This window comes from Equus quagga, chromosome 10, assembly GCF_021613505.1.
Source record: "Equus quagga isolate Etosha38 chromosome 10, UCLA_HA_Equagga_1.0, whole genome shotgun sequence".
NCBI classification, from domain to species: domain Eukaryota; kingdom Metazoa; phylum Chordata; class Mammalia; order Perissodactyla; family Equidae; genus Equus; species Equus quagga.
Window position 1 is genome coordinate 14828760 of NC_060276.1, and position 16647 is coordinate 14845406.

A 16647-nucleotide genomic window follows, 5' to 3' on the forward strand; every position below is an offset into this window, starting at 1 on the left:
CCTGGGCTGTTTGTCCGGCTCTTTGGACCCTTCCCTGAAAGTTTCTCCTATATTCTCTTTGGTTTAGAGCTCAGTTAAGGACTCACATGGCAAGCTCGGGCTCAGGTTTGAACACCTAAGTAACCCCTAGGAGCATCTTATCCAACTGTCAAGGATAGGTCTGGATAGCTGGGGCCAGGAAGCCTGCTAGTCAGGGAAGGCCTAGGACAAGAAGTATACAGAACATCTCTCACCTAGTTTATTGCGGCAGCTTCCTCAGCATCCCTGCTCCTGTCCTTGTCACTCCTATAATCTAACGTAAACTCAGTAGCCAGAGTGATTTTTTTCAAAGTGTAACTTGGGTAGTGGGTTCACATCTCAAAAAAAGTAAAGGCCAAGGTCATCCCGATGGCCTGCAAGGCCCTCCAGGATTTGGCCTCCCATTCCCCCTCTGATCTCCTCTCTGGCCTCTCTCCACCTCACTTATTCCACTGCAGCCACATTGGCCTCCTGCTTGCCTGTGCCAGACAGGCTCCTGCCTCACTTGCTGTCCCTCCACCTGGAACGCTCTCCCCAGATAGTAGCGTGGCTGCTTCCTTTACCTCCTTCAGGTCTTTGCTCACTTGTCTGCTTCGTAGTAGGGCTTTCCCTGGTCACCCAGGAGCAAATTGAACCCTATCCCCACTGCTCCTATCCCCCTTGGTTGCTTTCTGTTTTTGTTTACCATTTCTGTCCAGCTAACATAGTCTACATTTACTTATTTTTCATTTACTGTCTGTATCCTACCATTAGAATGTAAATGCCATGAAGGCAGAGATGTTTTTTCCATTTTGGTTAGATTCAGTAAATATTTGCTAAGTGAATGAATATTGTGGGGCAGGTCATTGAGTTTTGTTCAGCTTGTTCATTGAGCATCTCCTAGGCACTCGGTGGGGAAGGGGCTATAATAATCTGTCCTCATGGACCCTGAACCCAAGGACCTTATAGTCTAGTAGTCAAGATAGGTGTGTACACAACCAACTGTGACAGGATAGGACAGAGTAACATAGACAAAGCTCTAAGTACGATGCTGTTGGAGGAGTAACGAAACAAGTTGATTAACAATGACCTAAGAAGGGATAAGAGCACTTGAGTTGGGTCTTAAAGGATGAAAAGAAGCTTCTGACTGGTAGAAAAAGGTTAGAGGGAGTTAGTAAGTTAAAGCATGGAAGGAGGAAGGCACGGAGTGAATGGTGGGATGATTTGGGCTGAGGGTCAGGTGAGTGAAGAGGTATCAATGAAAAGCTTTAAGCAGGGGATAGCATGTGGTTGAGAACGATCTTTCTGGTGGTAGTGCAGGGGCTGCATCAGAGGGAAGAGGTGGGGATAACCAACGAGGATGTGGCGAAACCAGTAGAGACTACTGCTGAGGTCCAGGCAGTCCAGATGGTGGTGTGGGCTACTTTGGTGATAGTGGAGAGGAAGAGAAAGTGGATGGATGCAATAGATATCGTTAAAAGAGAATCAAGAAAACTCACTGAAGATTAGTTATGAGGAAAAGGGAAGAGGTGAGGTTAACTCCAAGTCTAGGGGTCCAGCTTGATGGTAAGCTCCTTAAGGGCATGCAGTATTACCCATGAAGCCAGCCAGTAAAGGTTTATTTTCCAGGACTAGAATATCAGTCCCTGTCCTTGGCACCGGTGAGGCAGAGAAACCTAAGACATGACTCTCGCCCTCATGATGTTCCTGGTCTAGTGAGGGGGAGATGCCATTAGAATAGAGTATGATAAGTTTAGTGATAGAGCTAAATACAGGACGCTATGGAGAGTGGTGAGCAGCACAGGGGTGCCTAACTCATCCTGACAGGGAGGTCAAGGAGGACTTACTCATCTTTGTATATCTTTCTGTCTCCATAGTACCTAACACAGTGCTTTAGACAAAGGACATGTGTGATACGTGCTGAACTCCATTAATAGAGAAGATAAGAGGAGGAGGGTGTGTGTGTGTGTGCGTGTGCATGTGTGTATGTGCTGAGGGGATGACTGGTACTGAAGATGATGAGTTGTTCTGGATTTGTTGAGTGGAGGTGCCAGCAAGTCATAGTTCTAATGTCCAGCAGGTAGTTGGCAGGATGGATTTGGAGCATGGGAGAGAGATAAGAGCTGGAGATGAAACAGACAACTGAAAGTATGAAGTGGTGGGTGTTGAAGTGTAAAATATATAGCAGATCATCAGTGGAGAGAGAGTGCACTGTGGCTGCAGAGGTTGGGAGAGGCTTCATGGGGGAGGTAGGGCTTGAGCCGAACCCTCAGACATGTAGGCTGTGACTAGGCCCAGAAGAGAGGGCAGGGGAATCTAAGTGGTAGTGATTGGTCAGAAAGAACCAAAACCATAAAGGATCTGTGGTGGGATTGAGTAGAGCGAGCTTGGGGGACAGTGGAAGAGATTAACTTGGGGTAATGAAAATGTTTTGTTGGGAAAGCAGATGTCAAGTCTTTGTTGACTTGAATTCATTCCCACCCCAAGTCTTGCTGCCTCCACAAAATAGTAAGGAGGCCAAAACCTATCTAGCATGCTGCTGAGAGGCATAAATTCAATGCTATGCCTTCTATGTTTAGTCTGGAAAATATTTGGCAATTTTTTATTTCTTTCCATGAAGTCTATACTGATATGTAAGCTTAGGAAAGAAGATTTATCTTTAAGGAGTTTAAAAAAAATGATTCATAGATTAAATGCATATCTTATAGAAACCAAACCTTCAATTTAGTTTTAAACCCCACTACCATACAACCTCTTGGGTCATTTATGAAGTTGAATCAGGCATGAAACTAAAGAACTTCTATAATCTCCATCTCCATCTGCTTACTATTGGGTCAAACGTAACATTGAGGTCACTTAAATAGTAATTCTGACAAATTTATTCATGGTAGACAGGAGTACCATTCAAGCTGATAACTACACATTCTTTTGTATTGTCTTAGAAACAAAATGAAGCAACCCTAGCCCCGTACAACCCTCATTCGGCAGATTGCTGTGCCATGGGAGTGCTGTGCACAGTTTTCTTCCCTTGAGCCTGTCATTGACAAGAGCACTTCGTGTTCTGGTAAATTTCCCCTTGGGGAGTGGCATTTTAAGTTTTAGATTCCACTGCAGCTTTTGTCTAGAGATAATTATGGCTGACACCCTGGGGACAGCTTCTTCCCCCTCTTCAGGAGGAGGCTAATTTCAGAAGACTTATAGAACCACCAATCTAATACTGTAGAAAGTTAAGAAACAGAATATTTGAGTATAAAACACACACATACATAAATTTCCTTTCAACATGAGCTTGAAGCTGAAGGTTGAGTAGGTTTTTGTGACCATGATGATAAAAGCCTCTCACCAAGGATGGTGGAAGCTGGACACATGACATGGTGAAGCCATTGTTACTACCAGTCCTGCTTGCCTACCTCTTGATTTATTGTTAAATGAGAAAAATAAACTCTATTTTGAGCAAAAATATTTTCAAAGATCTTACTTCATGAAAAATACATGTATGAATAACTTAATCATTCTATAAACTACAGAAGATATATTAAGGGCCTTTGTTCCTTTATTTCATTTGAGTCAGATATATTATAAATAAGAAAATTAGCCATTTATACAACTTTCTATCCTTTTCTTAAAAATCAATGTTAACCTGTAAATTAACATATTATTTCTACATCAAAATAATTCCTGCCAATACATGAGTAACATAGTAAATTATCTCTCTTTTTTTATTTTTGTCTTTGTTACTGAGAAAGGCTAAGAGTGTTGTCAGGACTTTGCATTAAAATTTTCCTGGCAAAATTTCCATGCCAAGAAAATACTGAGGCAACTATGATTGGAGCAGACATTTTAAGCAAATTCTTTTTTCTGCAATGGATTCATCTAAGGGGTCGTTAAAACCTTCTTCAAACACTTCTTGTTAGCAGGTAAATATAGATATCGAATGAGGGGATTAGGTAGATGGCTAATTAAATTTGTATTAAGGCAGATTAAGAAATGATTCTTCCTACTCATTACAAACCAAAACTAGGATTGAGTTTTATATTTAGACTTCCTCTTTTAATCCCCTGGGTGTATCACATAATGTTTCATGGCCAGAGAAACTAGTTGTCACTAGATTTCTTTTTGACCTATCGCCACCAACAGGCAATAGGAATCCATATAGCAGCGAGGGAGGAAAAGAATCAAAAATTCATTGGAAAAAGATCTTTACGTCAGGATTAGGAGGTTTCTTATGGCTCTAGCTGTGTGACACTGTTGTTATTTGAGTTATATTATGTCAACTAACCCATTCGAATTCTTCACTATATTGACTGGTTTTTTTTTCACTAACTGAATTGAACTGACCAATCTTTTCATTGCCTTAGAAACACCACCTAAAAAGTTTATGTTTTCCCGTTAGTTCTGTTTAGGTCACTTTGAACCACAAGGGACTGAACTCGTCTCTTCTGAATCTCCACATATTTATTCCTTCTCTGCCTGTCGCTGAGTGTAGGTTTCAGAAAGAACTGCACATGGCGAGAGTAAGCAATGGCTTGTGGGGTGGATGGCAAAGGAGGAACAAGGGGCAGGAAACTGTCACTGAGGCATAGTGCTGGTGTTTTTCTCTTTCTATCACCCCTCAAATTTTTTCATGGGGCCAGTCGTTTGCAAAGCCTACATGTTTTTAGCCTTTCCTAGTCTGTCCTTTTAAATCTGTCTTCCTTCCACTCTTTGACTTGATCCCCCATCTGACACCAAGACTGCCGGGAGAGCTAGGACTTCCAGCACTGTGCTGAGTAAGAGTGGGCAGAGCAGACATCCTTGCCTTGTTCCTGATCTTAGGGGGAAAGCATCCAACATTTGGTCTTTCCCCATCATGTAAGATGCTAGCTCTGAGTTTTTTGTGGATGCTCTTTATTGAGTAGAAGAAGTTCCTCTTTATTCCTATCTTTTCTGGGAGTTTTGTTTTGTTTTGTTTTGGTTTTTGAATGGGTGTTGAATTTTGTCAAGTGCTTTGTCTGCATTGATTGATATTATCATGTAATTTTTCCCTTTAGACTATTAATATCATGGCTTACCTTGATTGGGTTTTGAATATTTAACCAACCTTGCATCCCTGGGATGAATTCCATGGTATACAATTCTTCTAAAATATTGCTGAATTCTATTTGCTAGTACTTAGGTAAGAGTTTTTGCATCTATATTCATGAGGCATGCTGGTCAGCAGTTTTCTTTTTTTGTACTGTCTTTGTCTAGTTTTGGTGTCAGTGTAATAGTGACTTTCTAAAATGAATTAGAAAGTGATCCCGCCTCTTATTTTCTGTAAGAGATTATGAAGAATTGGTGTTTCTTCTTCCTTAAACATTTGATAGACTTCTCCAGTGAAACTATATGGGCCTGGAGATTTCTTTTTCCAGAGTTTTAAATTTATAAATTCAATTTTCTTAATAGTTATAAGGCTATTCAAATGGGCTATTTCATGTTGGGTGAGTTGTGGTAGTTTTGGTTTTCTGAGGAATTGGTTCATTTCACATCTAATTATCAAGTTTATGTGTGCAGAGTCATTCATAGTATTCCTTTATTATATTTGATATCTCTAGGGTCTGTAGTGATAGCCCCTGTTTCACACCTGATATTAGTAATTTGTGCCTCCTCTCTTTTTTTCTTTGCCAGTCTTGCTAGTGGTTTGACAATTTTATTGATCTTATCAAAGCACCAGCTCTTTTTGCATTACGTTCAGCCATCCAGGAATCTCCACAGCAGCCACTTCTTTCTTTTCAATTCACATTTCTCCTCCTCTGTTCTACTTTACATAGTTAACATTTTGTTTCAATTACAGTGACCCATTCCTGTGGCTTTTCCTTTCCTCTTGTATGCCTTGGCAGGCTCTCCATTATTGTTTACCCATCCTTTTGGCCTTGCTTTCCAAAGATGACCACATCTTGCTGGTATCTCTAGAGAGTTTCATTTTTTATCAAGACTGGTTTGCATCATAATTGCACGGAGCAACTGAGTTCTAAGTAGAACCATTGTAGCTTCATTGTAGAAAACTTGCCTAATAAAAAACTAAAAGAATTTGGTAACCGTCACTTTTGAATATGTCTAAGAGTGCAAAACCATGGTTTGCTGGAAAGAACACCAGGCTTGGCAATGCAGTGCTTGGGTTCCAGTCCTGGCTCTGCCATTTACAATCTCAAGTAAAAGGCAAGGTGGCTCTGCATTGCTCGGGTTTACCCAGCAAAGCCTGTGGAGCCACCATGTGGATCCGGGTGGATCCTGAATTAGCATAAAGCTTTCTCAAACTGACCAGGCCCCACTTGTCACCACTGAGAAGTGACAGAATTGGCACACATTGCTGCCTTTTTGCCTTATTTCCACTCTACCCAGCCCGGCCCAGCAGGACAATTCGCTGTCGCAGGAACAGTCCTGCCTTAAGTATTGCCATTTCTACAGCTCTGCTTCTGGAATCTTCCCTGACTAGAAAACTCTCTACTGTCTTCTCTGCCTGTTTGAATTCTAGCCCTGCTGCAGGGCCAGATCAAGTATCCCCTGCCCAGCAAGGTCTTCTCTGACCATCCCAGATCGAACTGATGGCCCCTCTGAGCTCCAGTAGGAGCCGCTGCTCATGCCATCAACTGAGCCCTTCAGTCGCTTTATCTCTGGACATCATATGGTTAGGAACACAGGCTCTTGTCAAGACACGCCTGGGCTTCACTCTTGGCTCTGCCATTTCCTGTATTTGTGCCCTTAGGCAGCTGACTTCACCTTCCTGAACCTTAGGGACCTCCTCTGCAAACTGAGAAGATCATCTCTGCCTGACAGAGATGTAAAGATCGAATAAAATGTCTTAAAAGCTATTAAGTGCCAGATAAATATAAGAGATTTTAAAATATAACAATTAGAAATCAAAGTTAGATGAGAAAATATTCATGAAATAATGTTGTAATGGGAGAATTACAAGGCTGTAGGTAAAGTAAGAAAGATCCCTTTGTGTTTGTGTGTTTGTGTGTGTTCACAAACACATATGTGAAAAGAATGGGAAGACACTTCAGAATGTTACTCTGGATGATGTTTAGCGCTGGGTGATGGGCTAATCATTGGTTTCTATTTTTTTTCTATATTTTGCATTTCTTATGGTCATAACGTAATAGATTCAAAACTAGGAAATATTATTTTTAAACAAGAAAAATCAAGGCCTGATGATATATTATTATTTGGTTATTTATACTGCACCATACTTCAGAAAGGGTTTCAAGCAGCAAACACTGTAACAAGATAAAAATGGAATATAAACCAAAATGAAACAAAGGGGAAAATCAGGGTAGGAAAGATAGTCTGTAGTGACAGTTAAACATTGATGATCACTGTCTTGTATTTTTATGAAGTCATTTTCTTTTTTAAAGAAAGAATGCCCTAGGATGTCTCTTAGTCATGGCTTTAATAGGCAAGATTAACTTTGTAAAGGAAAGGCAGCATTTTACAGAACATTGTGGCGATATTAAAAATGGTACATAAAAGAAAGAAGAGTTTTCTGCTATTTTTCAGTGTGTTAAAGATTCGGATTATTTTGTTTTGGGCACAGTAGGCAGCCCCAAGACAGGATGTTTGCTTTTATTTATATTATACTTATATAGTAAGTTGTAAATTACAAATATATATCTTTGGTCAGCATTGGTTTGGCTTATCTGTTTTGAATAAGATGAATGGAGAGGCAGACAGGAGGAAAGACACAATCTCAAACTGGGAGTGAAGTTCTTGCCCCGGCCCTGCCATTAAGTAGCTGGACCTTAACTCCTTGGCTTATTTGTCCTCTCAGAAATTGAGGGACCTGGACAAGAAGATCTAACTTTAACAACTGACAGTTTAGGAAAATCATAGTTTCACTTGTTTAGGAATGTACCTTTCCATTGATCCTTCTAGTGGACAATATTTATAGTCTGTTGACCTATGTTATAAAATGTTCATCTTAGACTTGTATAATGTTAACATAATTTAAATGTCTTTTTCACAGAAAGACCTCTCTCTCCCAAGGCTGTCAAAGGATTTGAAACTACTCCACTTACCAAGAATTATTATACCGTGGTGAGTGTTCAGATGATGAACAAAAATTTTCTTGACTCTATGTGGAACTTTTTCACTTGTTGAACCACTGATGTGTTGAGGTGACACAGATGGAAGACTGGATGAAGTTGCATTTCAAGGGTCTAAGGTCAGCTGCATTCTAATGGAACTCTTCTACTTGTGGGCCTCTTACAGATGTCTGGAAGTTTTACATCCACTGTACTGAAAAATGCAAGGGTAGCACAAAGATTCAGAGCGAGGGCTATGAAACTGTGACAAAAGAGAAATCAGTTAACATGTAGGCATTATGGGAAATTCAGTAGTTAGATATAGCCTTACCAGATATTTAGCAGAGGAATTCCCAAGTTCCTCCCATGCAATAAGTTTTAAGTGATTGCATGCTGTGACTTTATTTTAGAATCAAGCAATCCATTGTGATATCCTCTGAAATATTATCAACCTTGTTCTCGAGGAGAGCCCAAAGGGAAGACTGCTCTTTGGCACAGAGGGAGGAATGAAGTAGCTCTGGCTTGAACACAGATATGTCAAAATATATTAGCTATAAATAGGGCATGTGTAATGCTCAAAAGAAGTCCCCACTTGAAAAAGAAATTGTATCCTTTTCCTTAATCTACTCTCTGCTTTCCTTCATGTCTCCTTTCCTGATGTGGGCCCAGTCACTAATGAAAAGGTCAAGTCATCATAACCTCTTAGTTTTCCTGTCTGGGAGCCTCGTTGTCTTCCTCTTTCTCTGCTGAAATAGTTTCACTTTTCACCCACTGTTCTCTGTGTGTTTGCACTGCATGCTCCTTCCATTTTGTGCATGGATAAACAGTTTTTAAACATCTCTATGAGTTTGGTTTCAAAAAATTGAATTTCACTCTTTAGTGAATTTGCTCCATAATGATGACATGAGCAGTAGTTGGTATGAAAAATCAAGAAGGAACTTTATAGGTAGCATGAACAATGATCATAGGGGACAATTTTGTCACTATTTTTCCTTTTACATTTCTGAGGTTAAAATATATTATCCAACAGAGCTAGGTTCCCTCCTTCCTTCCTCCCTGACCATTTCTCTTAGCTTCCAGGTGAGTCTCAATTATAAAAATCATTTCTAAACGGTTTAGTATTTCAAGGAAGGACACAGTCAAATGGTGGATGAAAACATTATCGTGGCTTCTTCTCCCTGTGGATCTGGAGCATAACATCTATCACTCCGCTTTGGATGTCTCTCTGCCTCTGCTGATTCTGCCAATTGAAAATGTTGGGATCGTGCAAGGCAGGGTAGCCCCTGTGATTCTCATGTGCCTTATGTAAATCCTATATGTACTATATACAACCTCTGGGTGTATTACAGTTTGTATCACCCACCTCCTATAGGAGTTCATGTGCATTGTTTCTGGTTCCTTGCTGTTACTAACAATTCTGCAGCAAAGAGCTTATATGTGTAACTTTGGCCAAGTATATAAAGAGCTGTAGAGTGCGTTCCTATAAGTTAAAGTGTTGGGTCAAAAGACATACATATGTACATATTTCTTTAATTTTACACACTTTGTCTCAAACATCAAACTTAAAGAAAACAGAAGGTCTTGGGGAGCCCATGATGGCCTCTGAAGGAGCTGTAAAGCTGTGGTGTAGACACTGCTGAATTATTGAGACCACTTGGACATATTTTTCTAACTAGATATGGATGTGAGGGGATTTGGGTTGGGTGTTGGTGTTTGCTTTTCATCCACATGTTTTTCTCTTTGAACATTTAGGCAAATTTTTAGTGGCAATTAATTCAAAATATGTTCTGAGTGTTCTGACTGCCCTCCCAATCTGTGTTGAATACCTTAGACAAATAAAAAAAATTCTAGCCCACCCACAGTATTTGGAGACCTGGAAAATCAAGTCCACTCACATGTAAGCTGTCCCCGTCTGATCTTATACTAAATCTTCTTCCCTCTAAGAGTCATTAATTGTAGACATTTTCTGTTACTGGTTCTATAAGCTCACTAGTGGCTGATTTTTACTCCATTTTCTAAAAAACAGAAAGAACACATAGCATTATATAAATAACTTTTTTTAAAAAATCAGACAATACAGAAAAAGTATAAAGAAGAAAATAAATATCACCTGTATCACCTATAATCCCACCACTCAGAGATAATCAGTATTAACATGTTGGTGAATCTCCTGCTAAACTTTGAGGTAGGTGTGTGTATGTGTGTGCGTATATATGCTTATATATAGCCTGTGATATATATGTGTGTATATGGGTACATATATATTTAAATAGAAATAGGGACTATGTATCCTTCATTATTTCTCCTTCATGGCGATTTTTCTATCTTCACACTCTGACAATACCTGTCTCTGATCAGCCTGTTCCTCTGCTCTTCCATTCAGAGAGTCCTTCCTAGTCCAAATGCTCTCTTTACTTTGGCCCTGTGTATTAGTCAGGGTTCTCCAGAGAAACAGAACGAATAGGCTACATATAAAGTGATTTACTATAAGGAATAGGCTCAGGCGATTATTGAGGCTGAGAAATCCCACAATCTGCCATCTCCAAGTTGGGACCCAGGACAGATAGTGGTATAGTTCAGGCCAAAGGCCTGAGAAGCAGGAGAGCCCGTGGTGTAAGTCCCAGTCTGAGGGCAGGAGAAGACTCAGCTCATGCAGTCAAGTCAAAATTAACCATCACATCCGGTAAACTTGGGCAGGATAGAAACCTCTTAGAATTTGCAAGTCTACCCCTTTTCAAGTTTTCAAGGGACTGTGTGCTGATTGAGGCCTTGGCGTGCTGCTGATAGCACATCAATTTTGAAACGTTATGAAGTTCTCCAGTATGATCAGAGTGGCTTTGGGCACCCAGCGCAGTCCTGCAGCTGCCACGAGGCGTGTTTATTGTATCAACTGAGGCTTGACCACTCCTGGCCTATTGTTCTGAATGGGAGTTTAGCATCCCTCAGGGACACGGCAGCCCAGAGGAGCCTTTTGCTGTCTCTGACCTTGGTTCCTTCATTGTCCTCAAAATTCACTGCTATTTGTTAAACTTCTCTCACCATTGTAAAAAAGCATATCATTTTTCATTATTTTTCTCATAATCTTCTGCTCCTTGGCTTTCTTTGCCCATTGTAAGTTGCTGTTATGGACCAGGAGAGATTAAAACCTTAAGAAGAAGAAGAACAACAACAATGACAACAAAAAGAAATTGCTAACTATGTGAGGTGATGTGTTGATTAGCTTGATTGCGGTGATCATTTCTCAATGTATACCTATCTCAAAACACCAAGTTGTATACCTTAAATATGTTCAATTTTTACTTGTTAACTATACCTCAATAAAACTGAAAAAAGAAAGAACAGAAAAAGGAATCTCTGTAGCTTAGTTGGCAGGCTTCGTTTTCATGCAGCACTTCCGTCTTGGCACCCATGGTCTCGTTTGGGAGACAGGACAGACATGATAGCATAAGCCACATGGCAGAAATGATGGAAAGTGAGAAAGTGTCCTAAGATGAGGTTCCCAAAATGTGGTTGGGGAATCTTGCATCAGAAGCGCCTGTGGAGCTTGTTAAACCGCAGAGATCTAGGCCGCACACCTGACTTGCTACATCAGAATCTCTGGCCGCAGATCCCAAAAAACAGCATTCTTAGCAACTCCCTCAGCCCTTTGCTCACCATCGCCTTCCCACTCCCTACACATGATTCTGATACTCCTAAACTAAAGGTATAGGGAAAGGTTGAATGGAAGAGAAAGGATTCAAGGTGTGTCAGGACTTAGGTAAGCAGACAAAAGCTGAAAGGCAATTCAGGCAGGGGGATTTATATGAGCAAATTCAGCCAGGCAAGAATGTTTGTGCCTGCAGTCCGTCCCTGCGGGTCATCAAGTGGACTGCACTCGCTTCTTCCCCCATCAAAATGCCACTCGGAAGGTGAAATTCCTTATTCACTGCAACAAGCCCCCTGTAAGAATGCGGTCCTTTCTGCTGCCACAAATAGGCCAGACTCACACTAATCCGAATATTCAACTCTGGGAATGAGCATCTGTCTGCAGAGGGAGAGATGATATTTCCCTACATCCAAAAAGGAAAATATAATCAGTAAGGACCAGTATTATTATTTTTTTTAACTTTCTTCTACTTTATTTTAACTTGTGGCACATGCCTAAAGCCTATATCTTATAGAACCTACATGCAGTAGGAAAAGTGGGAAAGAGTCTGTGGCATGTGAAATCACATTAAAATCCCAGGAAGCCTCCTGTAATTCTTGCTCTTGCCACCCACCTTTTGCTTCCCTCCGTTTTTTCTCACTCATCTATCTACCCACTTGCTCCCACTCTGAATTTTTCTACCTTTTTAGTGCTTATCCACCCTTTTTAAAAAGACTTTATTTTTTCAGAGCAGTTTTAGGTTCACAGCAAAATTGAGTGGAAGGTACAGAGATTTCCCACGTACCCCCTGCTCCCACACATACAAAGCCTTCCCCACTATCAGCATCCCCCACCAGAGCAGTGCATTTGTCCACTGAAGAATCTACAATGACATATCATTATCACCCAAAGTCCATAGTTTACAGTATGCTTCACTCTTGGCGTTGTCCATTCTGTGGGCTTGAACAAATGAATAATGACATGTATCCATGATTATAGTATCATACAGAGTATTTTCATGGCTCTAAAAATTCTTTGTGCTCCCTCCCTTTTGTAATTCACCAGCCAAAACTACCTTACAGATGTATCCATTTATTCCTTCTGCTTATCCCCTATTCTTTTTTCCTACCCACTTCCTGTCTTACTCATCCGTACATCTCTTCTTTCTGGGGGCTGGAGGTAGAGGAGGTGACAGGAATTTGTGGAGTCTGTCAATAATGGGGGATAGTGCTGCTTGTTTGTGAAAGCCGAGGACCTGGAGGTACGAAATCAATCAGTGCACTTGAAGGTAAACAGGTGGTCCTACTGGCGTATACATCCAAAATGACATAAATACAGTAATATATTGCCTTTTTCATTCTCAGAGGACTTTACCAACATGAACTCATTTTTACAGGCGTCATCGTTATCTCAGAATTCCTGTAATGTGATGTTTTTGCTTTGATTTAAGGTTTCCTGGGGCCATTATATCTCCCTTTATCATTGGATATATCTCTGTTTTCAGGCTTTGTGCATTTTAGCCTCATAAAATAATTTCTTCATACTTATATGACTCTTTCCCTTTGGAAAACAGAGTTATAAAAAATGAATTCACTCTAAAGCCTTTCCAGGAAATGTAGGAAATATATTTTCCTGGGAAATCAATAGCCTAGGATGGAGGTACAAAAGGCCTCCACCTCCTTTTCTACGGCTTCTCACCATCTGTTTTATTCTGAATTTAGTCAAAGGTTAATTGAGCAAAAGGATACTCAGTTGTCCCTGTGAAGACAGAGTCAGGGAGGCGAAGGCAATGTCTGGACGTAGTCTATTTTCGTGAGTTTGAATGGATTTCATCTCGATCAAATTGTGCTGCTCTGAAGTTGGTTGGCCTGCCAAACCCCTTTCCTTCTGACTCACCACTGAGGCCTTCTGTTTGGGAACACATAGCCTTCTCTGTCTGCTTCCCTTTTTATCCTTTTACAGTAGATGCCCTGTGGCCTGAAACATAAAGACCCCGTCTCCGAAGTTCATCAGTTGGTCTTTTGAGATTGAGGAGAGCAATAAAAGTCCAAGTGAATTTGGCAAAGAATCCCAAGCATCCACTATGACGAGCATTTCTACTTATCAAACCACAGCAAGGGCAGTGCTGTTTAATACATTACCATTAAAATTTCTTTTGAATTATTTAATGAAGGACTCATTAATCACCTTTGCCTATTTAGTTTTGTAAAGTCAGCATTCAGCCATCCTCAAAACTTACAACATAGGTTTAATGTACAGTTTCCATTTAGCTCTCCAGGACTCATTGAAAGGCAGCAGGAAGTGTCTTTGCCTCGCCTTTGCCTTCGATGTGTCCTATGCTGGTGGTTTCAACAGAGGTGGAACTCCTAGAAAGTGTGCTGCCTCACCCAGCAAGTATACCCATTGCAGTAGGACCATTGGCACCTTTCTTGCAAAATCCTAGTGATTTCTTTCAAAGGAGATTTAGATGATAACGTTTTAAGGGAAGTTGAAATAATAAAGCTGTTTCAGTGGAGAGAGGGATGTTGAATTATAGGAACCATGGAATGAAAACAATGTTGTTTAATTGTTTGAAAAATCACATTTTATGATGTAAAGAATATCTGTGAGTTTTCTAATTTAAAAATCCCCTTCAGGCAATGGCTGTGTGGTTGGTTTTTTATTTTGTTTTTCTTTTTTTTTAACAGACATTATAATTTGGGTAGTGTGACAGATACAGACAACAGTGCTTGAAAGGAGGGTGAGGGTGTGAGATGGCTCATTACCAGACACAGTCTTTTTAGAAAAATGTGAACAAAAGGAGGTGATTAGATGACTTCATTCCCTCCTGAATATAAATGGGAAGGCATGCCACCATCCGTTCTTCCCCCCCATACAAATACTATAGACAAACAAATAAATATTGTTGATAAAGTAATCTGCATATGTTTTAGCTCTCAAAAAACTATGGTACTGTTGAATTCTAGTACAGTTCTCTCCATTTCTAAGAATAAAAAAGTGCATACTCGTGCTGAGTGTGAGAATAAGTGACTACTGGAGATACTGCAGTGAGCAACAGCCCGGCTCGGTGGAGAGTTGTAATGACGGACAAACTTGAGTTTGGAGGAACATCATACTGGATAAGGACTTGGAATCAGAGAAAAACCAGAAAAGTGTGTATTAACAGATGAGAAATTTGTGCTTTGACTTTTAAAAATAAAACAGTTTTATTGACATGTAATTCACCATTTAAAAGTGTATAACTCACTGAATTTTAGCAAATTAACAGAGTTGTGTGATGATCACCACCATCTTATAACATTTTCATCACACAATAAATAACCCTGTACCCGTTAGCGGTCACTCCCTCTAGCCCTTGACAACCACTAATCTACTTCCTGTCTCTGTAGATTTTGCCTATTCCGGACATTTCGTGTAAATTGAATCATGCAATACTGGTTCTTTTGTGTCTGGCTTCTTTCACTTAGCATGATAGTTTCAAAGTTCATCCATGTTGTAGAATAAATCAGTACTTCTTTCCATGTCATGGATGAATAATCTTCCATTGCACGGATATGCCAGGTTTGTTTATCCATTCATCAGTTGATGAGCTTCTGGATTGTTTCCACATTTTGGTTATTATTAATAATGCTGCTGTGAAAAGTCATGTGCAAATTTTCTGTGGACATATGTTTTCATTTCTCTAGGAGTGGAATTGCTGGGTCAAATGGTACCTCTATGTTTAAGTTTTTGAGGGACTGCCAAGTTTTCCACAACAACTCACCTTTTGACTTTCCCACCAGCAACGTATGAGCATTCCAGTTTCTCCACATTCTCATCAACACTTGTTATTGTCTGTTTTTTGCTTTTTATTATAGCCGCCCTGATGAGCGTGAAGTAGTATCTTGTTGTGATTTTTTTAAAGATTTTATTTTTTCCGTTTTCTCCCCAAAGCCCCCCAGTACGTAGTTGTATATTTTCAGTTGTGGGTCCTTCTAGCTGTGGCATGTGGGATGCCACCTCAGCATGGCCTGATGAGTGGTGCCATGTCCATGCCCAGGATCCTAGCTGGCGAAACCCTGGGCCACCAAAGCAGAGTGCCTTAACCACTTGGCCACGGGTCCAGCCCCTCACTGTGATTTTGATTAGCATTTCCTAATGGTTAATGCTGTTGAGTATCTTTTCATGTGCTTATTGGCCATTTGTATATCTTCTTTGGAGAAATGTCTATTCAAGTTCTTTACCAATTTTTTATTATCATTTTTATTTTTGAGTTGTAAGAGTTCTTTATACATTCTGGATACTAGACCCTTATCAGATATATGATTTGTAAATATTTCTCCCATTCTGTGGACTTTTTTTCCACTTTCGTGCTAATGTCTTTTGACACATAAAAGTTTTTGATTTTCATGAATTCCAATTTATCTATTTTTTGTCTTGTTGCTTGTGCTTTTGTTGTCATCCAAGAATCCATTGCCAAATCCAAGATTGTGAAGATTTCCTCCTCTGTTTTCTTCTAAGAGTTTTATAGTTTTAACTCTTGAATCCATTTTGAGTTAATTTTCATATATGCTGTAAAGTAGGAGCACAAATTCTTTCTTTTGTATGCAGATATCCAATGGTCCCAGTACCATTTGTGGAGAAGATGGTTCTTTCCCTGTTGAAAGGTCTTGGCACCCTTGTCAAAAATCAATTGACCATGGGTTCATTTCTAGAATCTCGATTCTATTCCATTGATCTATAGATCTATCCTTTACCAGTACTAAACAGTCTTGTTACTGTAGCTTTGTAGTAAGTTTTGAAATTGGAAAGTGTACCCTCTTTGTTCTTTTTTTTCCAGAATTTTAAGAGTTTGTGAAGGATTCATGTGAATTCTTCAAACTTTTGGTAGAATCAATCAGTAGAGCCATCTTATCGTGGGCTTTAACTTGTGGGAAGTTGTTTTGAATACTAATTCAATCTCTTTACTTGTTATAGGCCTCTTCAGATTTTCTGTTTCTTTGT

The 16647-nt window shown here is 40.0% G+C and overlaps 1 protein-coding gene across 4 annotated transcripts in view; it reads left to right on the top strand.

Moving 5' to 3' along the window:
• The window catches only part of ARHGEF6 (Rac/Cdc42 guanine nucleotide exchange factor 6), a 104955-nt gene that overhangs the window by 33959 nt on the left and 54349 nt on the right, over positions 1 to 16647 (top strand). For all 4 annotated transcript variants that reach the window (XM_046673349.1, XM_046673350.1, XM_046673351.1 and 1 more), the window contains one exon: positions 7982 to 8052. In XM_046673349.1, the coding sequence (XP_046529305.1) occupies positions 7982 to 8052 (71 nt within the window). The remainder of the gene's footprint in view (positions 1 to 7981; positions 8053 to 16647) is intronic.